The sequence below is a fragment of the Solanum tuberosum genome, unplaced genomic scaffold (genome assembly GCF_000226075.1).
Source record: "Solanum tuberosum cultivar DM 1-3 516 R44 unplaced genomic scaffold, SolTub_3.0 scf00060, whole genome shotgun sequence".
NCBI classification, from domain to species: domain Eukaryota; kingdom Viridiplantae; phylum Streptophyta; class Magnoliopsida; order Solanales; family Solanaceae; genus Solanum; species Solanum tuberosum.
In genome coordinates this window covers 64,960-92,854 of record NW_006238985.1, presented here as the reverse complement: position 1 = coordinate 92,854, position 27,895 = coordinate 64,960, and the positions used below count along the sequence as shown (strand labels likewise).

Genomic DNA, 27,895 nt, shown 5'->3' with positions numbered 1-27,895 from the left:
AGTTTTTACACCTCTTTGGATGTGAGTGTTGGGCCAATGATAGAGGGCCCAAGATGTATTGGGCTCTTTGTATCAAGTGCAAGCTAGTGGCTGGTCCAGCTCACTAGTACGGCCCAATATGGAAGCCTTTCATACTGTTAGGCCCATCATGACACTGGGCCAGGGTGGATAGTACTGAGTAGTTACCTTATAAGAAAAAGAAAAAATTTGGATGACTATTTTTTAATAAATAATTATTGATTTTAACGATATTTAATTATTGATTTTAATGATATTTTATTTATTTATTATAATATATAACAATGCATAGTAATATTATGATAAATCTACTATGTATTAAAAATGAATTATGTATGTAATATGGATGTTATACAAGTGTTTTAAAATGTATTATGCTTGTTTGACAATAAATTTATGCATTAAAACTGTATTATAAGTATCACATGAAGAAAAAGATGTTATTGTTATAAATGATAAATATTTTTTTAATATAACATAGATATGTAAGTTTTCCACAGAAAAACATCAGTTGACCATACGACATATTTAGTATAATCTCACAAATGGAATCTAAAAAAAAAAAAAGCGTATGCAGAAAAATAGTACGTAAGCATTGTGAGTATTTAATTATTAATAATCTTGTTCGATAATATTTTCGATTTTCTTAAGTTCCTTCTTTAAAAAATTTAAATTTTTTAAATGAAAATAAGATTCTTAATATTGGAAAAAATAAATTCTTTTTCTACAAGCTTTCATTTTCTTGCTTTCTTGGTGATTCATGCGTACGACCTTGAGGTGAATATGGCGTAAACAATTAAATAAAGCAATAAGTACTACTTTTTTTTTGCCTTCGTAAAAAGGACAAACTAATGTTCAAAATCTAAGCAACATTCTATTTAAATTTGAAACTTCAGCCCCCCAACTATACAGTGCGTTAGAGTTAAAAAGTAGCATTTAATATTTCTCATTAGGGTCAGTTTTACATACTATCGGTTCGGTCTATTGATTTTCAGTTTTTAAATATGCTAAATTAATAAGATATTCTTTATCGGTTTTCGGTTTATAGATTTTTAGTTATTATCGATTCGGTTTTCAGTTTACCCAATAAAAAAATACTCATAAAATAAATTTATGATTTCTCATTTCTCTAACGATTTGACACGATATAGTGAGACAAGCAAATCAACTACTATTAATGTTTTGATATAGTGAAACAAGAAATATAATGAAAATTTGCATAAAAAGAGTAGATGTAGTACGAAGGCTACAATAACATACTACAACCAAAACATAATATGAAATTTCTGATGTGAAGTAGGAAGTACTATGACGTGTGAAGTGTGCAGACTGTAGTGTAGAATACCGATATAGTTCTTAATTATATTAAATTATTAATATTTAATATTTATGAAGGGTATAGTAGTAACTTACGATCCTCTTAATGAGTTATAATAACCCAATATTAAAAATCGATAACCTAATAATTTTTCTTATAAAACCATTAAAAATCCGTTAACCCGATAACCCAATAGCAATGACCCAATAACATTTTTGTTGGTTCAATTTATTGATCGATTGGATTTTTGCACACGCCTACGGCCTACTCAAAGATGTTGTCAATTTTTATATTATATGATTTTATGTTCATTTAATTTCAAAAATAGTTTAACAGAAATAACTATAACAATGTAGACATTTGGAAAATAATAAAATTTGAAAACTTCTTTTTTGTCCTTTTCTTTTTTTCAAATTAAAATCCACGACCACGAGCAAAGAACAAAATTAGTACTATTTCCTTTTCTTTTTTTTTTCTTATTCGATTCTTTTTGTTTTTCCCAAGAAGATATAAATATTCTCTAAATAAATCCCGTATTTCGAGGTACATTGAATTCGACTTCATCCCTTACAAATTGGAATTTCAAGTTTCTCTTCTTTTCTTCTCACATCGCCATAGCAGAGTTTCTTGAATGGGGTCTCTAGAGCAAGAACAACTTCTTGATTCTCCGCTTCATGTTGACAACTCTGCTTCTGGTCAGTTTATCCTCTGTTTTCGGGTCCATATTTATCTATCTTTTTCTGGGGTTTTCTTCAATTTTTGTAAGGGTTCTTGGGCGTGCAGATATCCGTATATTTAGTGATTTTTTTATTCTTGAGGGGTTTGAGGGTGTGCAAAACTTCTCTAGCATTCATGGGTTTCGTTCAAATTTTTATTGTTTTTCGTATGGTTTCTGTTTGTCTCCTTTTGGGTGCATCCATAAAGTAATGTTTGTTCTAAAGGTTGCTGATAATGAAAAAAAGTACACTGAAGGGCTTTTAATGCATTATTTAAGAGGTATCTGGGAATGGGAATAAAAGGAGAAGGGTTGGTCTGGGGCTAAACTTCTTCCACTGACATCAGATTGGTTGATGAAAAGATGAATAATAGTCAGGTGTTTGAAAGAGTATTAAGTTTAAGATGTTAATTTGACTTATATATTTTGTTAATGACAAAAGAAGGAACTATTAAAGTAAGTTGAAAAGTTAGTGTGATAGAGGAATCATCACTTTAAAGTTTAAATTCTGAATAGTTTAATAAATTAAAAATTCTTTAAAGTTGCATAGTAATTGAATGGTTGCAATTATTTTATGATGTCCCAAAAATTAAAGTGTTACATAATTGAGGTGGGTGGTTACTTGAGTTTATTGAAAATGAGGTGAATTTATGGTGTCATAAGCTATTTGAATTTTGAATGTTGTCAAGCATTTTTGTAATAAGTAATACTTAATCATGGCATGGATTGTGGATGTATAAATTGTCTAGTTGAAATTTTAACTGATCGGTAGTGAGTTTACTTATATTATATTTCTGGAAATTGATGTGCTTAATCTGGGGTTGGGTATGAGTTAATCTCAGGAGGTCTAGTTTTGAACTTTGACCACAATGCCAACTCCTTCAGGGTAATAGAGTGATATCTTGTTCTTCATGTTCAACTTCATTTTTCTAGTATAATCGGTAAATCTGGGTAGAATGTATTACCAATAAATATTAGAACACGACTTGTGAAGCCTATGTGTCTAGTGATTTGATAAAGGTTTATCATGTGAAGGTCTATGTAGTCTCTCGTATATTTGTGTAGGATACCCAAAATCAATACATAGTACCAAGATCTCGAATGGTGACTTTAACTTGGAAAAATGATTTATATATTCCAGCAGGACTCCTTGACAAACACAATAGGGAGCTGGAGCATTTGAGTCTGACGAATCAGCCACTAAAGACAGTTAAATTCTTCTGTTTAGCTGTTCTTAAGTGTCTTCACCAATTTTCAGTTAACACTATGAAGTGCAACTGTCTAGTGGTCATACTGCTGGCATCTGCAGGTGGGAGTTTACTTTTTACACGTGGTAGGGCGTATGAGGAGGTATGTCATGTATTCTTGTGTTACAATGCATTTCGTCATAGTGGAGGATACTATGTGACCTGTAGAGCTTTATTAACACATTTCAACATCCCATTAGTCTGTCATGTTTACTACTAAATCCGGGTCTCTTGAACTTCTTAATTTTCTTTTTGTTATACTAGCATGAAGTTCTTTAGATAGTTAATCCTTTGAATTAAAATCAGAGGATTTAGGGTATAGCTCAAGTAAGGAACACTATTTCTCTTTTTTTTAAGGCGAGGTAGAGGAGGTAGCAAGTAATGAAGCATTTTATGTTTCCTTTGTTTGAGCATGATGTACATTCTTAAGAATCGTGGCATCTCTCCCTATATTGCATGTTCTTTCAAACTTAATCTACTAAATTAGAAAGTTCTTTCTATGTCCATGGAGTGATCTTCATCCAGTATTCAACAAATAAGTGAAGAACTGATAACAGCAATTTGAAATTGTTCCTTTTCTTAATTAGATTTATATGTTAATCTTTTCTATTTCATTTTTCTTTCCGAATGTAACATCACAGTAATAGCTTGTAAGACTTTTGTCTTCATTAGTTAATAGCTGCAAATATTCTTAGGCCGTAGCCAATGATATTGATATTATTTGTAGATAAAAGTTTTATCTATCAGCTTACGCAAATAAATTTTACTTTCCCAATCCATTGGTCTCTTAAAACTTTGAAAATTTGGGAGTTTGTTGTCCAGTGATTGAAGGAAAGAAGCTCCAGAAACACAACCATTGATACATTTTATTCCTGCACTGGTGGATTATCTTCCAATCCTCCTTGCCATGCCTGAGTTGTATGCATGCTCATCTAACCTTCTACTCTTTTATTTTAATTCTATGCCTGCTTTTCTTCAAGACACTGCAGCCTGTTCAGGAGCTTCTCAGGTATCTACGGTTTGGACTCTGGTGGCTAGTTCTTGGTGTGGCTTCATCAATTGGCCTGGGTGAGTGGACATTTGCTCTTGGTATAATGTTATACAATTTAAAGAAACCTGTTCAGTGTATACTTATAAAAACGTGAGGTCTGTTCAATGTTCTCTGTCAAGTGGGTGCTTGGCTGATAGCATTGTCTTTAAGTCACAGGACTTTAATAATGTACTACTAAGGTATGGCTGTCACCTGTAGTCCTATTTGACCCTTCCTTAACCAATCATGAGATCATCGCTTGCAGGAACAGACTATTGTAGGTAATACATATTATTCTTAATTTCTTCAATGCAGTATTTTAGCTGAACCCCATTTGTTTTATGCACTTCTAAGGTATGATTGTCACTGACGGTCCTATTTGACCCTATCTTAACCCATCATGAGATCATTTCTAGCAGCACAAACTATTGTATGTAATACATATTTTTCTCATTTTCCTCAATGTAGCATTTTATCTGAATTCCTTTTGTGTTTTGTCCAAAGTAAATGAATGACAGAAAATTAGAAAATAATTGGCAACTGGACTTGAGTAGCTTTTGATCACATTTTGAAGCAGTTCCAGCTTTTGTATTTGTAGAGATCCTATTAGTCCTTGGGGGAGCTAGTGTTTGAGGTTTGATGTGTTAGTCTGTTTCTAGAGTATTTCTTATGACCATGCTTATGCTATTACATAGATAACTGGTGAATCTTTTGCATTATAATCAAAATGTTGCCAAATTCAGTCATGTAGCAGGACACTCATAATCTAAATATTTGAGGCATAATATTAAGCAAGCATCTTAACTGAATTTACTGTTTGGGTGTTTTCTCTGTTAAAATCATGTTTGGTGTAGAATAAGGATCATCATATTAGAATATTTTTGAGTGCGCTGACTATCCTACTGTACATGAACGGTCATGCTTCTGGATGAGCTTTCTTTATTAGAGAGATCATATTTGGACTTTTAAGTCATTTCAGTTCTGGTTCCTTAACCTAATCTCTCTCAACAGAATATTACTGCTCCAGCACTGGTATTTGAAAGTTTTTTTGTTTATTGTTTATAGAATTTATCTGGAAGTGACTTTGGTGGTAGTTACAGTTGCAGTTTATTTTACTCTCGCTTATATTTTTGTCATTCCTCACTCATCTTTGTCTCTCTTTGTTCTTAAAGGTTCTGGTCTGCACACTTTTGTCTTGTACTTGGGCCCTCATATTGCTCTATTCACCATAAAATCTGTGAGCTGCGGAAGGGTTGACATAAAAAGTGCTCCATATGATACAATTCAATTAAGAAGTGGTCCTTCATGGCTGGATAAGGACTGTTCTGAATTTGGCCCACCATTATTTTCTCTACCCGGTGCACGGGTACCATTGACCAGCATACTAAACCAGATTCAGTTGGAAGCTATATTGTGGGGTATTGGAACAGCTCTCGGAGAGCTTCCTCCTTACTTCATCTCTAGAGCTGGTAAGCTGTATTACCAATGTGATTTCTTCCTGTACAGTGGTGCTTTACATCACATTTGATCTTCTGGAAATTTATTTACTCCAAGTAATTGTATTGCAAGATATTTTTTTATAAAAGGTTTTTGCAGGACATTTTTATATATGTGATCTGTTTCTTCATATGCTGTTGGGACAACAAGTCCAGTAACAATATTTTTGGCAATCATACTCATTATCCCTATTTATAACCTTTCCTATTTCTAAAGAGCGGCTAGAAAGATCTTACTTCCAGGAGTCCTTGGGGCAAAGCATAGTTACTTCATAGTAAAGGAAAAGAAAGAGAATTGGATGTTCCTCCTTGATCCTTTTCATTCTGTTGGGAGATATTTTCATGTCTGGCTAAGGGCCTGCTGAAAACTTTACAAGTTTTAGCTCTTTATTAGCCTCTACCCCTTGGAATTACACCGACTGGTGATCATCCATAGCAAAGATAATACTCGAATAGGGACTGCAAGGCATCTTCTTTGAGCAGTATTCTATTTTCAGTCTTTCTGCTTGGAGTCCTTCCTCTAGATATGAATACCTCTGGAATGTTATTTCATCTGAAGGTTTGAGATAGACAATAACCCCTACATTCCTTATCTAAGCCCACTTACCATCTTTCTTCCAGAGCAATAGAACTTTCTTTCTTCAACTTGTTGCATTTTTTTCAGTTCTGCAATGTTTCAAGTTATCCACAAAAACTCGTTAAGTTTTGAAGTATAGTTCTAATTATTATCTTATGCAGTACTGCTTTATGGTAATGCATTACTAGCGGAGTGACCGGATCCAGGTTATGTAATTCTGATGTTTCCCGTGCTCTTCAAAATTGCAGCTAGTATATCTGGTCGTGAAGGTGAGCTTATGGAAGATTTGGATTCTGCTTCAAAAGAAGATAGTGGAATTATCAGCAACCACTTAAAACAGATAAAAAAGTGGCTTCTTTCTAACCGACAGTATTTGAATTTCTTCACAATTCTGGTTCTTGCGTCGGTAAATCCTCTCTCACTTCTTACATTTTCTGGGACCTTATTTTGTCCTTGTAATGGAGTGTTATGGACTTGTGTCATCAACTTTAGTGATTTTCTTCAAATTATGTCTATTTAATCCCTCCTTTTGGTCTCTACATTGCTTTATTTGTCAACCCTCATTAAGGGTTTTCAACATAAATTTATGCTAGAACAAGACCACTTACCCCCTCACCCTGGACAGAAAAAGAAAAGTGAGAAAGAAGAACCTTTTACTGCTTGACTGCTTCCTCATTTTTATCACCTGGTAAATAGTGAAATATTCTCTGTTACAGTCTCTGTTTGCTCTGCTATATTGCTCCAATTTAATAACAATAAGAACAAACATTTAGATTTGATATATTTTGTTTTCTTCACTTTCCTGATGTTTCTTTTTTCTGTATTTTTGGGGACAATAGTTTGAAGTTAAATTTCTAGTATCTTATGTATATTCGGAGATAACCGTGGTGAGCTTGTGCGCATCTCGACTAATTCCATAGGATACCTCTGTCCACCAAGGCTAGGACAGATGAGAAGAAATTACCTAGTGTTTTTTCTTTTCTCTGCTGGGATTTGAACTTGAGATCTGATGGTTCTCAACGCACTTCATTGACCACTAGGCCATCCCCTTGGGATTTCTTTTGATGCATGTTGCATTTGTTACTGCCCATACACCTTTATGTTTGTGTCGATAACCTATTAAGTGTTCTCTTTGTTTGCTGTGAAGGTGCCAAATCCTCTGTTTGACCTTGCTGGTATCATGTGTGGGCAATTTGGTATTCCATTTTGGAAATTCTTTACAGCAACTCTGATCGGGAAGGCAATTATTAAGACTCACATACAGGTCTGCATCTACCAAATGTTATCTTTTTTAACTGATATAAGTCGGGAAAAAGAAAATGCTGAACAAAAGTACATTTGAAAGAAAGAGATTCTTACAGATCGTGTGGAAAGCTATGGAAGTTAATCATGTCTTAGGCCTCTTAACAGATTGTTCTTGTCCACATTGCACCAAAAACAAGCAAAGATATAAAATTGTCTCTTAAGATCTCTACAATATTGTCATTCTTGTTCTACCCATCAAAAAAGTAAAAAAAATATATTGTCATTTCTTATTCTCAAAAGCTCTAGCATTTCTTTCCTTAAAAAGGATCCACCAAACAACTTCTGCTAGAGTTTCAAAACCCCCAATTGAAGCCTTTCCTATGCCGCCATGTGAGCTGCTAAATGTTATCATTTGTTGTTAAGCTGTCAATGCTTCCCTGGTATAAGTATTTGAACGCTAGCCAAACATGTTTGCAAACTTCTTTTGTTAAGTTTACTTACGATGTTTTTAAGGTATAAGACAGGTGGATATACAACTACCTGGCTCTCCAGCTTCTGCTTTCTTCTCCCTCATGTTTATTCTCACTTCCCTCCACCAGTGTTCAGCCTGCCTGTTCTTCAGTCCGTCCCTTACTCTTATTCTCCCTCTTCATGGCATAAGAATCATCAGATACTGCACATTGCCTGTGATTAAATGCAGGATGTTGAGACTCTAAATAAACCGTGAAAACACCCTGTCTACAAATTGACATCACTATTATACACTGTTAATTGGATTGATTTTGACAAACTTTACCTACAATCATGTGTGAATTCTGAGTGCTTTTTGGAGCATCTTAGAGTAATTGCTCTTCGCTTTTGGTCAAGAGCCAAACAAAGAGGATGTCAAAGAACAGAAAAACAAGCACCCAGGGTTGTGGCCTAGTGACTGGTCAATGAAGTGGGTTGAGACCTATGAGGTCTCATAATCAAATCCCAGCAAAGACAAAAACAATAGATGACTTCTCCCCATTTGTCCTAGTCTTGATAGACAGAGTTACCTAGTACCTGTTGATGGTGGGGGGAGGTGGCAGGTGTCCCGTGGAATTAGTCGAGGCGAAAGCTGGCCCAAATATCACGGCTATAAAAAAAAAACAGAAAACAACAAACAGTAGCTAGCTTCAATTTCTATGACATGTTAAATTTTGGTCGTTGATTTGATAAAGTTACTTTGCAGACGGCATTTATTATTTCAGTTTGCAACAATCAACTGTTGGACTTGATAGAAAATCAATCAGTTCGGGTGCTTGGTCTCATTCCTGGAGTTGCCTCGTTCCTGCCAAACATCATTTCCAAACTACACACCGCTAGAGAGAAGTACATGGTAGCATCCCCTCCAGTGTCTAGTGTTAAGGTATTACACTTGACTCATAAGGAAAGAAAAATAAATGTAAATGTAATGCTTACTGTTTCATGCATGCTTTTTTCTATGCTAAAGGTAACTTTAGTCCTTTCGCCTTCTAAGCTGTAATGTATCTGGAACTTAACTGTTGCTTTATAGGTGTAGAAGGTTTGGTACAAAGAAACTTAGCTATCATCTAGTTGGCATGCATCAAAATATAGCATAAGCCTTTTAACTTGTCAGAAAAAAGAAAAAAAAAGGCTAAGCCTTATAGTACCATGTTTATGCCAAAGGTATTTGTATCATCTGAGGAGAAAAAAAATGCTGTTTCACCGTCTGAGAGCCTCTTCAACTTGGCATACAATAATAAACTTTTAACTAAATAAAACTACTAATCAGAGTCTCTGTTCACACCCGTAACTTGTCACCTAAGATCTCCTTGGCTAATGATCTATACCACTAATGTGACCTTATATGGTATGTAAACCTTCCATGACCCGTCAACCTCATTGTGTCTAGAGAGCCTGTTTTATACAAGGATGCCAACTGTTATGTGTTGAACAAATAAGTAATTTATGACCGTACAAGCATACACGAGTCACGACATAATCTCTTTATGATCTAAAAGCCTATGTTCTGCTGCAGGCAAAAAAGTGGGATCTTTCGCTTGGTTCAGTGTGGAACACTGTTGTATGGCTCATGCTGTTGAACTTCTCAGCCAAGATTGTAAATACAACTGCCAAGGGCTATCTTAGAGAGCAACAAGAAAAGGAGCTCGCTGCACTTGAAAATAATCGTGCCAGGGAATGACATATTCATAGTAGTTCAGTAGGAAGGTTCCGATTTAGTTGCTGCTAGTTCATTAAAAAAATGATCCTTTTTAGCAGCTGGTAATAGATTGTGGTGTACGTTTTTGAAGTGCCATAATCTGATTATTGTATTGGAAGTTCACCGCATACAAGAGGGAGAGGCTTCTTTTTATGTCCTCAGCCCCTACTTCCTTTATACACCAAAAATACACCATGTACGTGAATCATAATTCAATGACGAAACAAATCAGTTCGGAAAGGATCATCTTATATGATACTATAATTTTTATTTGCCATAAGACTTCAGTTTGTGACATGCATCTAATCTACACATTACAGTTGAGCTCTTGCCACTAAATCAAAGCTCTTTAATTTTATTTTCTTGAAATCAGTTTTTTTTTTTTTTGTGTAATATTTCTGTTGCAGTGCTTGTGATATCATCTCAGAATCAGATCGGTGTTTCACATTATGCAGTGTTATACATGCTTTAGTACTGTTTTAACAATCTATTGGTTTCAATATTGCAATAAATGTTTGCTCATATAAGAGAATTGAGGAATAGTCCCCATGGAACCTGAATGTCTCGTGCAGTTCTCTTGTGAAATGGTAAGCATTATTGACATCAAAAGCAGCAGTAAGAAAGTGCTGTGGTTACATCCAAGAGTTATCAGGTGAATGTGTCGTCCAGTTTTTGTTGCACAGAAGATTGACATACCATATGTCTCCACAAGTTACTGATAATACAAGTTTTCATTCATTTAGGTGTACATTTTACATGAATACAGATGGAATTCAACAGTCATACAAGCACTAAAACACAATGTATCTGACTATACATAGTACAATGTGAATAAACTATATGTACTTGCTATGCTGACAGCAACAGCAATTCTAATAGATAGATTCATTTCCTCCTATCACTTCAAGGAAGGATCATTATTGAAGCAGACCTACCATTACAGGCAAGCAACCAGATGGGTGATGCGGGAGCAACTCATTGTGACCTCACATCCTTCGTCACTAGTCTCATTACCAGGAACTTCCCTACATTCACACATCTTACCAGGATGACCCTTTCGACATGTGCAAGCTTAAGTCAACCCTGCCTCCCTCTCCCACTTCAGATCCTCCGAGAATTGTGAGAAAGCAGATCGGGGGTCACCATCTGATACTGCAAAGTAATATTGGGCAGTTTCACCATCAACTTGCATGCTTCTCCGTAGGGAGTCTATCACCCTTTTCTTGCTTCTCTCTGAGGTCAATCTATTTAACATTGTGGTGAGCTTTGGATCAGGGCCACCGTCAAGATACAAAACTGCCACTTCCCTTTTTGCATATATATCCAGCTCTATATAGCAAGTGCCGTTGATGAGGCAGTCTGGATTGCTAATAGGAATGAGTAACCTGTCCCTCGAGTATATACCATGGTCACTCATCATATTGTTCAAGCGTTTTATACCCATGACCTGCCAATTAAAGGAAATTCTTAACAAAATTGCTTCTTAGAGAAGCCAGAAACCCACATCATTTAGCAGCACAAACATATTAGTTTAAGAGAATAAGATCAAAGTTATAGCTTGTCCACTGAAAATTGTAATAATATCTAAAATAAAGGCCTCTATAATTATTTACAATGCTGCTTCTAGTGCCTTGTAGCTTATTGCCAATCTTATCCATTATGTTTTGAGCCTATTAGTGAAAACAATAATTACACAGGTGTATCCCACATGTTATATGTTGATGATACATTGATTGGGTGGAGCTAAGGAGAAGCAACTAATAAATTCGAACGTAGTGTAAAGGAATGATTTCTTATCTCATGTCGATAGTATTTGGGCCAATTTTGTGCACTTTCACTAATTCACAGGGTAGCTTATCCATCCCACAATCACAAGCTATCCAGGTCCCACCAAGATTGGAGCATATTCACATCAAGTGTTGTAGTTAGGACTCGAACCTGGGATCCCCACTTGGCGATCCCCTACAGAGTAGTAGTGCTAGTGACATTTGAGGTTAAATCTGGTCTGCATAAACAAAAGGCTCTCCTATTCCCAGTTACTGGAGGTGCCACTGTCCAGTACATTAGACTGCATAGTGGAACTTCCAGCTACATAGCCAAAATGCCGAAATGTGTACAGAGCCAGCAAAATACATCATATTGGGCAGAATCATAGAACATACTAATAGGAACTTATGGGATGAGTTCTACGGAGCTTGGTTAAGTTAAAGGTACATTGCAGAAAGAAGAAGTTTTGGCAAGACAGAAGGCACAAGAAACATTTAGAGACAGGTTCCCACATTTATTTACCATAGACATCAACAAAGATGCATATTTTGCAGATCGCGGGCAGTTTTGGAGCATCAAATTCTGAAGGAGACTGCAAGACTGGGAATTTGGATTAGACTAACTCAAATTTTCTCACAGAGAGACTAACAGTGAATTAAAACCATATCCTGAATCATTAGGGTGGGAAGGATGTACAATTCATTATTCACTGTTAAGTCCTGCTATGATATGCTACTAAGAAACTCGGGTATAGGAAGGCACAGTGATCTCATTGGCCTAGAAAGTTTAGCATAAATCTCCTTCAAGGTGCTTCCTTTACACGGATAGCTACATTTGGGGCTTGTCTAACACATTATAACTTACAGAGAGGTGAGATAAGTATATGTTTTCGGCCTATTATCTGCTTTTTCCAGACATGGTTCCTTCGAAATTCCCAACTGCAAATGTGCCCTGCAAACTTAGTGATTGGCAAGCTAAAACATACACTTAAAATGTGCTTTTTTCTTCTCTAATGTTCATGCGTTCACCAGTTTTTCCAACAGCTTTTTTTATCATTCACCTTAAACTTAGAAAGCAAAATAGGACCTTGAATTGAAGATAAAAAATGACTCCTTCAAATGGTTAAAAAAAAATATACGGATACATACATAACATTCACACACATGACATGACACATATGTATAGAGAGAGAGAGAGGGAGTATACATGGACGGAGTACTTGACGGCGAGGCTAGCAACACTATCACCACGGACGATGCGATGAGAAATGGCAAATTTTGAAAGGCTGTTATCTCTCCAGAAGCTGCCGGAGGAAGGATCGCCTATGACGTCCTTGATCTTCCAAGGATCCTTAAATGCCTTCGTCTGCAGTTCACGATCGGAGGCCACAAAGTTCCAGATTCTACTCACACACGCAGCACGCGCCAAGTCAGGGAGAGCAAGTTTCTCGAGGATGGCGCGTAGAGTATCGTGGCATATCAAGGCTGAAAAGTGAGAATTCATCGGGGATATCACGGCTTCTCCGCCGTGTACGACGGTGGTGGAAGATGCCGACGGCGGAATTTGATCTGAATTTTGGATTTCGGAAGGATTCAGTGGTTGGAGAAGCTGTTCGTCATCATCACAGCAACATCCCATCGCTAGATGATGATAGCAGTGGTGTTAGTGCGCATACGGCATATTTGTATATTGCGTGGACTAACTTAAGCCGCGGGTGGGTTTTGAAGAAATTGTAAAAGAGGGAATTTATATATTGGAAAAGATAAAAGTAGGATTAGAGAATCTTAGTAACTCACTTGTAGGCTATCTGAACTCCCACGTTATTGGTGAGTGTTTAATTTTCACGTGATAATTCCTTTCCATTTTTCAGGAAAATGTTTTATCCCAATCAAATGGTCAAGGGGTGGGAGTTGATAGCACTAGGTGATGGAAAGGAGGCGGAGGCAATGAACTTAGAATGTCAATTGAAACTTGTTTTCTTTACTTCTATTAGGAAGTCATGTTCCTCATTTTAAAGAAATCTTTTTCAACAAAATATATTGACCAATCAAACATGAAAAAATTGGAAACATTTTCCTCCGTGCCAAATGCACCCTAATAGTCGATAGACTCAAGAATGAAATGTGAATGGTTGAGTTCACCTTCGATGCTTTAGATGGATGGTGGAAAGCTGAAACAGGACATAGTGAAGTATACAAGTATTGCATCTTAGATTTTACAAAGAGAGACATGTATTTCAAAGATTTGTGTGAAGCAGCCAGCATCAGTCTGACTACACCTCAAACTACATTACAACTCTTGGCTTGATCTGATACATAGTGTCAACACTAGTACAATAGCAAAAATTAGATAGCAGAAAAGCTCTGAGCAGTCACCACTATGAAACTGCAGCTAGAGGGGGGGAAAAGAGAGGAATTTAAGGGTATGATACTAGTCTAGTCTTAAAACTTGGAAAGCAATCAAGAGAGTACATATTCTAGAAAGCAAATCACATGGCCCACTCTTGACCAAGCCCATATGCATCCATATATCCGGCATGAGCATGTCCATGACCATGATCATGCTCGTGGCCATGGCTATCATGACCGTGGTGGTGGTGGTGATCGCCACTCTTCACTTCATCAAACATCTTCTGGACATGTTCAGGTACAGGTTCTTCAGTTTGTTTCACATTCTTCGGCAAGGAGGAAACAAATTGATAGATACTTTCAGCTATCTCCTCAGAATTATGCTCCTAAAAATCAGCAAAAAAGATGTTTTAGATCATCTTCAAGCAACATAGATAAATAATTCATTAGTATGTCTACTGTCGAAAAGAAATTAGCCCTATAGGCTATAGCATATGCTCTTTTTGTTTTGTTGAGTAAGTGCACCTATACCGTATGTAGGGCAGTACAATTACAACTTTAAAGGAAAAAATGGTGAGCCTTAGCTATTAAGAGGAATACATATAAATCAAGTAAAGAAAAGCTTTTGAAAATTATTCAAGTTCCTTTCCGTTAATAAACATCCAGAGCATGCAACTGATGGATCAGTGCTCACATCATTGTTGCACAAAAGTGGTCTAGGCAAACTACTATACCAACAGATAAGGCTACTCTTTTATAATCAGGTAGAAACAAGAAAAGCGCATCATGATCATTACCCAACCCCACCATCCAGATAGGTATATAAGATTGCAAATTGCATGTATCTAAAGAGGATATAAGAGGTGACTATATAGGAAAGACTTAAATTCTTCAAATATTTTCTATCCAAGACAGACAACCATTGTTTGGAAAGTTTAAAGCTCAGCCGTAAAAACTTATCAGATGGACACCATGTCAAAACTATGAAGAGACTGTTAAATTCATAAAGAAGATCTGGCTGTCTTTCATGTGCAGTTCCAAGTATTCATGAATTGATCTGCAAATGAGGTTGGGTGGACTATAAGACTATAACCATTCAAAGCTACCATTAAGGAATAAAGCATGGAATCCCCTGTTTTCATTTTCCTTTTTGATAGTAAACCGTGTCTACTGTAGATTACAAGTGGAAATCGTTAAGCAAGCATGACCGGAATACATCCGTGAGAAAGCGGCCATGTAGGCCGAATTATGAACTTTAACTTTCAAAAAAAGAGACTAACTTCAGTTATATGACAAACAATTATGCAATTACATGAATGGAGAACAGAGTCAGTCATTACAGCATGAATAACATCATAGTATTAATTAAGGATGGCATGGTCAAACACAGTTCTAGAATCAAGGAGGATTCAGCTTGAAGGCATGAGCACCTATGGAATTTATATTGTTATTCGACAAGGGGAAAAGGTAGCACCAGATCATCCAGTTAGTAATTAAGGTCTTTTTTTTCTTGCGTCTGCTGCTTTTATCACAGCCTGGTATTCTCTCATTACATAAAAAATACAAGTGAAACAAAAAGGACCTTTTAATGCTTACATATCTGCTTTATCCATTTGGCCTCGAGACACAATTTCAATATTTTAAGTCTTCTTCTAGAGTTTGGTGTCAAGAAAAATTTAAGTAACTGAACTTCACAAGCAGAAAATTATTTGGAGTTATTATTCAATTGCTCTATGCTGTCTCATCAGAATTTTCAAGATAAAACTAATTGCTTTAGCATGTATATTAGAAAAAACCTATCAGATATGCCTACCCTTTCATGTCTGGGGAGCCTCATAGTGGTATCTTAACTAGAACCTATGACTTTTAGTACATCAAGCAGGCAGCAAGTTAAAATAGTATCATCGAAATCGCATCTCTTTGATACTCTCTAAAACAGATTCAAACTTATAGGAAATTAACATTTTCAGTCAAAATAAAAATGAATATCCATGTTCTTGATCCTCACCTGGGGCCATCTCCCACCAGAATGACTGACAAATTTTGCCTGAGGGATTGCATCAGCAACTTGACGTCCCTCCTCGGTCCACTCCTTGGACAAGGCATCAGACCAAATTACTTGCATTGGTAGCCCTTTCACTCCATCCAAAGCAGCCCATTCATTCAAATCAAAACTACAATTCAGGCTCTTCCCCATCCCTACAACAGCTCTTCTTCCATCCTTTCCCTTCAAAAGAATCCTATGACCCTCAGCCTCCAAGTTACCAACCGATCTAGAACAGCACGTTCCAAGTAATCTCCTAAAAGCAAATCCCAATCCCAAAACAGCATCCCTTAACACTGGCATTTCCAACACCCATAATGGCAATGCTGTTCCAGTCGGCGCACTATCTAGAACCACCACACTTCTAAGCAATCCACGGTTCTCCGAAACCCAATTAGCAGTCAAACCCAATGCTGAATCATGCAAAACCAAATCCACAGGTGACAATCCCATTGTATCAATCACTTGCCCCAACACTTTTCCAATCTCTTCAGGACCCAAATCAACAGCCTTAACAACATTTCTTTTCGAAACCCGGATTTTATTTTCCTCATAGTTCACATACCCCTGCTCAACAAGTTGATCAAACCCCCAAAATATACCCTTTTCTTGAATTTCATTATACATATCCTTAAGCCTCCCTAGAACCCCATCATCCACATGCTCTTCCTCCACAACCATCGTCTTATCCGAAAACCCAGAACCAGGCAGATCGATAGCAACAGCATGAACACCTCTAACACCCAAAAAATTCACAACTTTTTGAAACGCAAAAGAGCTACATCCTAGTCCATGTACAATAAGTACCTGATCAGAAGACTTTGATGGTCCTTCTTGGATAGCAAAAACTTCAATTTGTTGCTGGTTAGGAGCTGTTTGAACTTTGATATTTCGCCCTTTAGCGTAGTGTTGTCGTAGATTTAGGGGCAGGCTAAGAAACCATGTTTTAGGGTCTTGCGGGTAAAGAGAAGTGAAAATCATGAATATGAGGGTTACAAGAGAGACTGAAATGGTGAAATAGAACCAGAAATGAAATGGGTTTGTCGCATTTGTAGTTTTGGTGGATTTAATGGGTTTTGGGGAGGTTGATTGAGAAGGTTTTGACGTGGGTTTAAGGGGTTTTCGTTGTTTCAGTGGACTTCGGGAGTCTGGTTCTTCAGTTATGATTGCCATTGTTGATGAGTAGAACTGAGAGGTAGCAGCAAGAAGAAGAGTGTAATTTCAAGATTTGCAATGGAGATCAACAAGCGTGATAAAAGCAAAAAGGATAGTGTAAAAAGCAGCTTTTTTGTGATTTCAAAGGTGGTTTTAGCTGTAAAATAGTATATGTACTGTGTAATGATGGCAAATCAGCTGAAGAATAATGGAGACAGAGACCAGAGAGCAGAGCACCTTAAAAGAGAAATATTTTTAAGTAATGATTTGAGCTAAAATATTTTTTTCCACTCTGTCCAAGTTTCTTGTAAGTTATAAACTTGAAAATATTTTTCTTCTTGGATTTAAAAATATTTTAATAATTTATTTGATTAAGTTTTCTATAAGCTAAAAGCATTGCAAATTTTTTCTAGGTACTTGACAAAATAAAGTATTTATGCACAATAACATAAACAAATTTTTTGACAAAGAAATTGTAAATTTTACTTTTTTTTTTTAATGAGTGAAAACCTAAAAATATATTTTTCAAAGTAAATTTCTTACCAAATTATTCTTCATTAATTTAAGCATATGTTCTTGATTCTTATAAACAATATTTACAATAAATCAATCTAATAATACACTTATATTTACAATAAATCAACCTAATAATACACTTGTAGCTCACGATATTTAGAGCAAATCAATCCAATAATACACTTATCACTCAATCGTGTTAAGTAATTTATATTCTAATTTACTTGCTAAAGTTAATTTAGTAAAAAAATGAATATAAATAATTTTTACCTAAGTAAATACTACAGTACTATTTAAAACTAGATTTCTATTTAAACAAGTACTATCTCAATAGTGAGTATACTCTGACAGAAATATTACTAGTGTCTCAAATCAAGATTCCTTTAAGCTTTGCCCAAACACTTTGGAGTTGTGAATACTCTTATCCATTCTTTCTTCTCCATCAATGGATTCTTCATTATCAGCTTCCACCACCATGCTTACTTGCTCTTCCAAACTTCACCATTATCCACCTCGAAGTTTTCGTTTCCTCTCTTTCTCCCTCCCCATTTTCCGCAAACTCGGAATTTGCCCCAAATTTCTTTCAAAATCTCCAAATCTTACTGTCCGAAGTTCCAGTTCCATCACTGCTAAACCCTCCTGGGAATTTCAGAAAAAGGGTAGCGGAAAAGAACAGGATAACAAGCTACGTGCTCTTCGTGAGATCTTTACTAGGCCTGGTGTTAATGTTGATGCTTATATTATTCCTTCCCAAGACGCCCATCAGGTTTATATTCTTGATTTTCTTGAATTCAAGATCCTATTTTTTTGGGGTTGGGATAGTAATCTTGATTTGCTTTGAGGTTGGGTTGTATTAATGGTATGTTCTTGAGTGGTTAGTGTAAAGATTGTTGCTTGTTTTTTTCAGTGGACTTCAATTCCCATTCATTTTCGCCTTTTTGAAGTGTTCTTTGGAAAATCTACTGCTTTTTCGAGGTATTGATGATGCTTTTATGTGTAGGTCTGGTGATTCAGTTTCAAGATAGTGTTTCTATTATTGGTATTAGTTCCCGCTGAATAGCAGAATCTGTTCTTTATAATGTAGTTGTTTTGCTAAGATTCTCTGTTTCTAACAGAATCGCCTGTTTAGGTTATGATTTACTTACTAATTGAAGCAACACTTCACTTATTTGAATTGATCACTTGATGCAGTGATATGGTGTGATGTGAAGTGAACTTGTTAGTATTGATTTCATTCCTTGGTAGTTAATCATACATTCGTGGAAGGTATTAAGTGAGTTCTGGAAGTATCATGTGGATGGGAAGTTAGGCAAGAAATGGAACTATCTATCAATTCTTTTTACAAGTTATGCTAAATGTGAATTGTGTTGATTTGTAGAGTGAGTTCATTGCCGAATGTTATATGCGAAGAACCTATATATCAGGATTTACGGGAAGTGCAGGCACTGCGGTTGTTACCAAGGATAAAGCAGCCTTGTGGACAGATGGGCGATATTTTTTGCAGGTTTGTATTGTATGCATGGTTGCTTTAGTTTTACTGATCATTTTCTCAATGGAAGCAAGCTGAATGGTTTGGTTAGTATCCTTTGTGTGTATCTGCTGTCTTCTAATTATGTTTTTCTTTTCTTTGGTGTGTGTAAACAGGCTGAGAAGCAGTTGAACTCTAGTTGGGATCTGATGAGAGCTGGTAACATGGGGGTGCCTACTCCTAGTCAGTGGCTTAACACTGTCCTAGCACCTGGTTGCAGGATCGGTATAGATCCTGTAAGTAATGCTCAAATATGCTTTTAGATTTGTGAATTTGTTTAAGTATCAGTAAAAGAAAGTATTGGAATGAGGAATTTTTTTTTGATAAAGTATTGGAATGAGGATACGTTTTACTTATTGTGGGAAGACAAGACCATTTCGTCAATGAGTCAACAAGTTCACATATTTTCATGTTCATCCTCATGTGTGGATAATGGGCATGAATCCTCCCTCTCCTCTTGTATCATTCATCAGAGTACCCCTTCTAAGTTCCGGGCTTGGTTAGTCAGAATTCTGAAAATTTAACCCGTATTTCAAGTTCAATAGAGTATTAAGCTAAATCAAATTCAAATTGTCAACTCTGATGTTTTTGTATGTATATATGAAAACAATAGCCCATGATAAGTAATTGTCACATTATTCTGATCTTATCTTTTAAAATTTACCCTTAACTGACTTAGTCTCACTCACAAGACCCCAACTACTAGATGGCCCTGTTTTCTTATTATCTGGAATTGACCTAAGATAAAATTATAAAGTTTGTGATTGACATAATTTGTGTAACTCTGAGTATTGGATTTTAAGTAGTGAAGTTGTATAGAACATCTATAAAAAGTAATGTTATATGGTAGTAACTGTTAGGCTGCCAAAGTAGATCTAAAATCACATAAAAGGAAATCTGCATATCCTTGGAATCAATGCAAACTTAGCTAACGATAGGCAGAAAGGAAGAATAAGATCCATAAAGGTGATATCTACCCCTTCACAAGGTAGAGGTAAGGCTGCGTATACATCGTCCTCCTTAGATCCCACTTGTGGGAATATGGCGGGTATGTTCCTGTTTGACACTTTTTGAAGGTCTCCATCATGCCCTTAATGCTAAGGAATGGATACTTACAGTTTCAACAAAAGGTGATCTCTACTAGTTGGAGAATAGGTTTTAGACTTGTTAGGGAACTCTAATAATACTTCTATTTTATTTTATTTGTTATGATGATGACATGAGTTGAGGATTCATATAACCAACCTCAACTTGTTTGAGTCTGAGGCATAGTTGTTGTTGGTTGGTCGTATGTTACCGCCTTTGTCACAACTTATATGAAATTCTTCCATTTTGGGATATTCTTATATGTTTGATACCATAGCACTAACAACTGACAGTCAACTTAAAAGTCTACTTTTTATCCTCTTGACTGTGAAGCCCATTCTGAAACCTTTGCGATGGTGCTAAGTGGCCCAATCTGGTCGATACCTAAAGTTGTTCGCCAGAAACTTGTAGTTAGTCTTAGTACTTGATTACTGTATTATGGTTATCGTCGCCTATAATTCGGTCACTCTTGTGTTTATTGATGATTGGAAGCCTACTATTTCACCTCTTCTAGTTCAAATTCAAAATTTTCAATCTTGCAAACACTTTTCTATTTGCTTTAAACACCATTAAATCATAATTAACCTTGCATTTTCTTTCCTCATATATCAGTTCTCTTTGTTTTGATGAAGGGAACAGTTTCTTTTTTCATCTGATGCTGCAAAAGAATTCAAAGAAGACATTTCTAAAGGGAACCATGAGTTGGTCTTTTTGTATGATTTCAACCTTGTAGATGAAATTTGGAAGGAGTCGAGGCCAAATCCTCCAAAGGAACCAATTAGATTGCATGACCTAAAATATGCTGGTGTAAATGTGTCGTCAAAGCTTTCATGCTTGAGATCTGAATTAAGAAATGCTGGTGCATCGGCGATTGTTATCTCCATGCTTGACGAAATTGCATGGCTATTGAACTTGGTAATCCTCTTTACGCTTCTTTAAAATCTTTGTTAAGTTTTACTTGATCATATATGCACAAAGAGATCATTTGTAACCCAGATTCATGCTTGTGTGTGATTTTTTGGTCTGAGGGGTAGGAAGAAACTATCCTTCTCATTTGTTATTAATCCAGTTAACTGGGGAAAAAATGTACGGCTATCAATAGTTCTTACATCTGATAATCTTACTCAGTTGAAGACAGAGTTCAGATGAGTTGCATTTCAGCGTAATTATCCTTTAAGCTGTGTCTCTTTATCTTTCTCTTCAAATTGTGTTTTCTTAATTTCCCATATGACAAAGCTTCAAGAACAATATCTTGAATATTTTACACTTAACCTCTAAATCAATTTTCCATTTTTGCTCTTGATAAGTTTATAAGACTAGTAATAAATTCTACTCCTATTAATTAGTAAAATTTCTGGGAACCAGCTTCATTCTGATTACCAAATCTAATATTTCTAAAACTTGGCGTTAAAAGTTTGTTTTTTCCAGTGAACAGCTCTTACAGTATTCACTGTATGGGAATTTTTGTGATTATGTATTGTATATATCTGTTAAGCATGTTGTTATCAAAAAATATCTGTTAGCATATTTTAATATTTGAAGCAAAGATGTTTGATATAATTTGATTGTACTACAATGGTGCACCCAGCTTAGACCATTCAAGATCTTTTGATTTTTGCCTGCACACTTATTAATCCTTTGAAAAGATGACATTAGCATATCAATATGTATTTTAGTAAGCGTTTTATTATGATGGCCCTAGAAATGGTTAGTTCATGGATTCTTTGTAAATTTAATAGCTAATAATATTCTTTCTTCAAAGAATATTAATTGTTAACTGCCAATAGTTGGTCTAGTTTCTAGTTCTCAAGGATATTTATAACATTGGAAGCCATATGTCAAGATTTCAACTTCTTATTGTGGATGCGCAACAAATGTATTTACATGCTTTGGGTTGCCGTTGAATGATGACTTAAATTGCTTTCAGTTTCTTATTTGATTAGTTATTTATTGTGTCTCCAGAGAGGTAATGATATCCGACATTCACCAGTCATGTACGCATATTTAGTTGTGGAGATAGATGGGGTAAAATTGTTCGTAGATGATACTAAAGTAACACCTGAAGTTATGGAGCACTTGACAAATGCTGGCATAGAATTGAGAGCATATGAATCCATTCTTTCTGAAATTGAAAGGTGACTTTGCTGCATATTTTTATTTGGAATTTCAAATTTTGTCTACTTGTCAACAGGTCTATGTCTTGTATTTGATATCACTCTGTCAAGGACAACTGCAGTGAGAACTGTGTGTGAGAAGCTTGTGTATATATTTATCTCAGCATTTGAGTGTTCAACTCCACAAACAGCACCCTAGACTTAAATGCTAATGGTGCTGCAAAATTTTAATGGATTCTGTTTCTAATAGAAGAAATTCCTCAAAAATGAAAGCATTACTAATATAGTGTGTTTTTGGAGAGAGTTCTTCCCATAATAAAATTTGACTTCAGAATTGCTCTTTTCAGTTTGGCAGCAAAAGGAGCAAACCTTTGGTTGGACACTTCATCAGTCAATGCTGCTATTGTAAATGCATATGAATCAGCTTGTTACAAATATCCTTGGGATTCTGCAACTAAAAGCAGGAAGAAGAGGACTGCCAACCTTGATTCCAATGGTCAATCTGGGGGACCATGTGCAGTATATAGGAGTTCTCCTGTCTCTCTGAGTAAAGCTGTCAAAAATGATGCTGAGTTAGAAGGGATGCGTAACTGCCATCTAAGGTACTGAAAATCCAATCCAACCTTTTAAACATATGTCAATTGTCAATAACTACTGCCTATTGTATCACGATCTATGCTTCCAAAAGCATACTATTTCACCACGTCCCACTCTATATGTGATGCTGCTGCCATCTTTACCCAAAAATGTAATGTTGCTGCCATAGAAGTCCTCCAACACTTCCATTATGCCCTCTATAATTTTCCTCCGTGAGGTAGTCTAATTATTTCCTATCATCCTCCCTCCTGTGTTCCATTTTTGTCTGAAACGACTGTCCTCCAGAGTGATCGCTCCTCCGTATCAAATCTCCATATCCATTTACGCAGTGAAACTTCGTTGAAGCCTTATTGGGATCTACATGAAGGTTTCGTCGGTAAACATATTACAATAATAATAACTGAGACTTTGGATCAGTTTCTTCTATTCCATGGAAAACCATAACTGTGACTTTTTTTCTGTACGAGAGATAGTTGCATAGATTTATAGCATTCATTCTTTGTTTGGCCTTTTATGGTGAAGCATTATCTTTTGATGCAGGGATGCGGCTGCATTAGCTCAATTTTGGGCTTGGCTGGAGGATGAAATCCAAAGGGATGTTGTTCTGACAGAAGTAGAAGTTGCAGACAAACTTCTTGAATTTCGCTCACACCAAGATGGCTTTCTTGATACAAGCTTCGACACCATAAGTGGTATATTAGTTTCTATTATCATGATTGAGCCAAATTACGAAACTTATATAGTAGTGAAGAGCTAGTGTTTGTCTTTGTGGACTTTTACTGGATAATAATAGCAGCTTTGTCTCGAATGAAAATGTATTAAGAATATAGATATCAAAATTATATCCTATGCTTGTAGATATTTCTTTCAATTCTGTTTTCCTACCAAATTTTTTTGAAATTTAGAATGCTTTAATCTTTTGGAGATGAAAATTTGTTTCTTTGACTTTTGTTTTCCATATTTCTGTTGACGTTATTAGTAGGAGAATCATTCCAACTTCTAAGACATATCCTTTTTGTTCTTCCCTCTAATGCTTAAGCTTATTATAGTTGAAGAGTTTTCATAGCACTTTGGGTGATGTAAATGTACTTTTGAATGGTCAAAGACAATAGTAAACATTTGGACTCCCTCCATCCCAAACTGATAATTTCCTTTTTGACTAAGCATTTATAATAAGAGGGGAATTGAAATGTAAATATGTAATACCTTAGTATTAGCTAGCAAAAGGTGTGGACCCCTATATTGACTTTTGTGCTTCTAAGGAATAAAATATAGGAAACCCTTGTATTGGAAAGAGGTAGTCCAATAAATGCTCGAGCTATATAATGTATTGGTACGTCCCTTTTGAGGATAATGATACTATTTTCATGCTGGAAATGTTGGACTACCTGATTAAAAAAATGTTGGACTATGTTCTAAAAGTTGGACATAGGGAGTAGTTGATGACTTTGGGATGAAATGGTGGATATTTGTTAATGAGTCATTTTGCATTGTCCTTTTCATACTGTAGATTCCAAAAAAAATATAATACAATACTCATCTTGATTTGATGTCACCAACACAATTTCTATGGTAGTTTATCTTTCGTTTTTCTCTGGATTCTGCTCGTTCAATGGTCCACGTATGTCTTATTGTCCATATGCATTCAAGAAATCTTGAATTCATCCTAGTAATGGAAAAACTGTGGTTTCCATTATGTTCAGAGCCATGTCCTGTGCATTCAATGCCCTGTGGCCATCAGGTAAAGGTCACCATGGAAATTGCTACTTGACAGTTTGTAAAGTATGTACACTTCTTCCTAACTAACTTTTTCCAGATGTCCAGCACTTTCCTGTATTGAGTTTTCTGTAATGGAGTGAGTTTCAATTTTCCCTCATGGAAGCATGTGCACCACAATTTTAGATCACTTGTTATGAGATGCCGATAGAAGAGATGTCTGAGTCAACATAAAATGATCAGTGACAGTGCAGAATTATTGACAAGCTGGTCTTTCTCCCCAGTCATATTCATTTTTACTAAATTTACCTGTAGGTTCGGGTGCCAATGGTGCTATAATTCATTACAAGCCAGAGTCAGATAGTTGTAGCACTGTGGATGGGAAGAAACTCTTCCTTTTAGACAGTGGAGGCCAATATATTGATGGAACGACTGATATTACGAGGACAGTGCATTTTGGTGAACCATCTGCAAGAGAAAGAGAATGTTTCACCCGAGTACTACAGGTAAACTATATCTTTGTGCCAGCAATGATACATTATGTTATACTTAGGACGGGAGTATGGTAGAGTTATTCTTGAATTGGATTGTTCTTCAATTCAAGTTCTTACTGATAGGGATCTTGATCTTGTTCAATGCTGACGGGGGCAGACTTACATTTCAAATATCTAACGTCTGAGTTGATACTTCTGAACACAAGAATTAGCTTCACCACAGATACTTAGCCGTTTCAAAAAAGATACAATGGTTTCTGATTCCCTCGAGCTTAAGGGTCAATCAGATGGAACTGATGGATTGAGTAGGGAAACAGTGAAAGGAACCTATAAAATACCTCATAATTTTAGCAAAGTTAAAGTAATTAATTTTGTTGATATAAAATCAACTCATCAATTATATTCCTTCCAAGTTGTCAGTTCAAATGTTACCCTTTGAAGTACATGTTTTGGAGCTGTGTTCTTGGTATTCTGTGGTAACTCAGTTTGTGGCATAGCTAGATAAATGATTCTGTAATTGTTTCGATAGGTTGTACAGTTGTAGTTGATCAAAACATTTGCAGGGTCACATAGCACTCGACCAAGCAGTTTTCCCTGAGAATACTCCTGGTTTCGTGTTGGATGCATTTGCACGGTCCTCCTTATGGAAAGTTGGCCTTGATTACCGGCATGGTAGGTGTGCTCAAAGTTTTGTTTACTTATGATATTAGGAGCTTTTAGTAACTTACATTATTTCCTTTACATGATCTCTTTATTTATTCTAGGAACTGGGCATGGTGTTGGAGCTGCACTAAATGTTCATGAAGGCCCACATAGCATTAGTTTCCGCTTTGGAAATATCACTCCTTTGTTGACAGGCATGATTGTCAGCAATGAACCAGGTTACTATGAAGACCATCATTTTGGTATTCGAATTGAGGTACTTTACCCATTTTTCTGTATATGTACCTATAAGAACTGAAAACTATTTTCTTTTTTGGTTTTTTCATGAGTACCTCTAGCATTTAAATGTTTTATCATTTGAGCCCACAAAAGGATTCCTCGTGAAGCTTCTCTTCTTTTTCTCTTAGAGAAGTTCTCTATACAGGTTCTAGTAGATCGACTGCTATAATTTGATGTTAAAACCTCCACCGGTTTATAAGTTAAAGCATATGAGTGTGTGCACTTGCTTATTTTCTGTTGGAACCTAAAGACGTATCTGAGGAACTTTAGATCTCATTGGTTGCTAAAGTTTAGGTCAAGTTCATTATTAAACGCTAAAGAAGAATGTTCGCTAAATGCTGATATTAAAATCTCCATCTTGGTAAAAGAAGAATATGTCACAGAAGAAATAGCGGCCATTCCTGTTAAAACTTGAACTATAGAAGTGGCATGTAGAGATTCTTTTTCTGCGTCAGTTGTTTGATTTGATTGTAAAAGAATTCTGTCAGGACTTCATGCTGTTCTTTGATGCTCTATTGGCAATAGTGTGCTATACTCTATGATTTGTAATGTAGTCAGGTTTATCCTTCCATGTTCAATTTCTTCAGCCTAACGCAAGTTACCTCTGGTTTTCATTGTGTTATCTGATTTTAACTCTTTCTTGTTATCCAGAATCTTCTCTACGTTAAAGAAGAAGATACACCAAATCGTTTTGGAGGAATAGGATATCTGGGATTTGAAAAGCTTACTTTTGTTCCCATACAGGTAAGACAACTCATAATTAATCTTTCTTTGCTTTTACTAATGAATTTTGTCTCTGCTGTTATACACAAGGAAATTGGCTTTGGCAATTCTAGGTTGTACAGTTTCTACTGTGCACAAAGGTGGCATGGTCAATCTGTTTATTTCTGCCGTAGTCTCTGCCATGTAAAATTAGGAACTGACTTTAGGAAACTAACTAATTCAAAGAGCACAAAAATTATCATTGAGATATGGATGAAACAAAGATGAACCATTGAGAAATAATTACTCTACATCAGAGAGTGCAGGAAGTTAAGTATGCATTTGACATTCCTAAAGAGTAAATACTCATATGTTGTAAGGTGTAACATGACATATCATGTATGAGTATACATAAGCTTAAGTCACGAATTTAGATTTTGTATCCATCTTCAGATAACTAATAAAAGAATCCCATTGTTTACCCTTCTGTTTTCGTGACCTGCACTGATGTCAATCATGTCTAAAATCAACTCATTCCGGAATGTATGCACTATGCTCCAACCTCTTCTGCCTTAATTTCTAGTGATATGACTATTTTGTTGCTTCTTATCGTCCAGACTAAATTGGTGGACATATCTTTGCTCTCTGTTGCGGAAGTAGAGTGGCTCAATAGTTACCACTTGCAAGTTTGGGAGAAGGTAAGCATCCAAGACGATTTATTTTGTTCTTCTTTATCTTCCCATGATCTATAGTATGTTTTGTGTAGAATGAACAAGAACCTCACTTGACTACCAATTGGCGATTATATTCCATGCATAGAAAACCTGTGCAATCACTTTACACCTGTAATCTAGAATATCATAAGAGTCTAGGTCATGTCGTTGCGTTGTAGCAGGTTACTGGTGCAGCTGACATATGATTCCCCATATGCTGTTATTGTGCAGTCATTTGATTTAGGTTGAGGCATTTTAAGAAGCTGCTCGTTTGTCACCATAGTTGTTTTGGTCCAACCTCCCTCCCCCACCTCCCCC

The 27,895-nt window shown here is 36.0% G+C and overlaps 4 protein-coding genes across 6 annotated transcripts in view; 2 read left to right on the top strand and 2 right to left on the bottom strand.

Annotated features, from left to right (window-relative positions):
* Positions 1-1,844: 1,844 nt before the first annotated feature.
* On the top strand, positions 1,845-10,208 carry LOC102588210 (vacuole membrane protein KMS1-like). 3 transcript variants are annotated; one of them, XM_006344558.2, is made up of 8 exons: positions 1,845-2,031; positions 3,193-3,401; positions 4,288-4,366; positions 5,501-5,797; positions 6,650-6,807; positions 7,549-7,665; positions 8,863-9,039; positions 9,673-10,208. In XM_006344558.2, exons 1-8 carry the CDS (start codon positions 1,968-1,970, stop codon positions 9,835-9,837), a joined length of 1,266 nt encoding a protein of 421 aa, XP_006344620.1. In that variant the 5' UTR covers positions 1,845-1,967; the 3' UTR covers positions 9,838-10,208. The 3 variants fall into 3 exon arrangements, with proteins under 3 accessions (XP_006344620.1, XP_006344619.1, XP_006344618.1); XM_006344557.2 differs by having other exon boundaries at positions 1,846-2,031; positions 3,196-3,401; positions 4,279-4,366; XM_006344556.2 differs by having other exon boundaries at positions 1,846-2,031; positions 4,279-4,366.
* A 334-nt stretch (positions 10,209-10,542) lies between these two features.
* On the bottom strand, positions 10,543-13,367 carry LOC102587889 (F-box protein At1g55000). Its single transcript, XM_006344555.2, has 2 exons — positions 12,829-13,367; positions 10,543-11,302 (listed from the first exon to the last, which is right to left on the bottom strand). The coding sequence occupies exons 1-2, from the start codon at positions 13,258-13,260 to the stop codon at positions 10,928-10,930; spliced, it is 807 nt and encodes a 268-aa protein (XP_006344617.1). The 5' UTR covers positions 13,261-13,367; the 3' UTR covers positions 10,543-10,927.
* Positions 13,368-13,808: 441 nt separating this feature from the next.
* LOC102587568 (protein AUXIN RESPONSE 4) lies at positions 13,809-17,429 on the bottom strand. Its single transcript, XM_006344554.2, has 2 exons — positions 15,979-17,429; positions 13,809-14,356 (listed from the first exon to the last, which is right to left on the bottom strand). Exons 1-2 carry the CDS (start codon positions 17,185-17,187, stop codon positions 14,111-14,113), a joined length of 1,455 nt encoding a protein of 484 aa, XP_006344616.1. The 5' UTR covers positions 17,188-17,429; the 3' UTR covers positions 13,809-14,110.
* Positions 17,430-18,033: 604 nt separating this feature from the next.
* LOC102587246 (probable Xaa-Pro aminopeptidase P) overlaps positions 18,034-27,895 on the top strand; it is an 11,022-nt gene continuing 1,160 nt past the window's right edge. The window contains exons 1-12 of the mRNA XM_006344553.2: positions 18,034-18,451; positions 19,064-19,189; positions 19,330-19,449; positions 20,939-21,214; positions 22,262-22,434; positions 22,761-23,015; positions 23,551-23,702; positions 25,042-25,232; positions 25,784-25,892; positions 25,985-26,139; positions 26,814-26,906; positions 27,482-27,562. Coding sequence (XP_006344615.1) covers positions 18,131-18,451; positions 19,064-19,189; positions 19,330-19,449; positions 20,939-21,214; positions 22,262-22,434; positions 22,761-23,015; positions 23,551-23,702; positions 25,042-25,232; positions 25,784-25,892; positions 25,985-26,139; positions 26,814-26,906; positions 27,482-27,562 — 2,052 coding nt within the window. The 5' untranslated portion in view covers positions 18,034-18,130. The remainder of the gene's footprint in view (positions 18,452-19,063; positions 19,190-19,329; positions 19,450-20,938; positions 21,215-22,261; positions 22,435-22,760; positions 23,016-23,550; positions 23,703-25,041; positions 25,233-25,783; positions 25,893-25,984; positions 26,140-26,813; positions 26,907-27,481; positions 27,563-27,895) is intronic.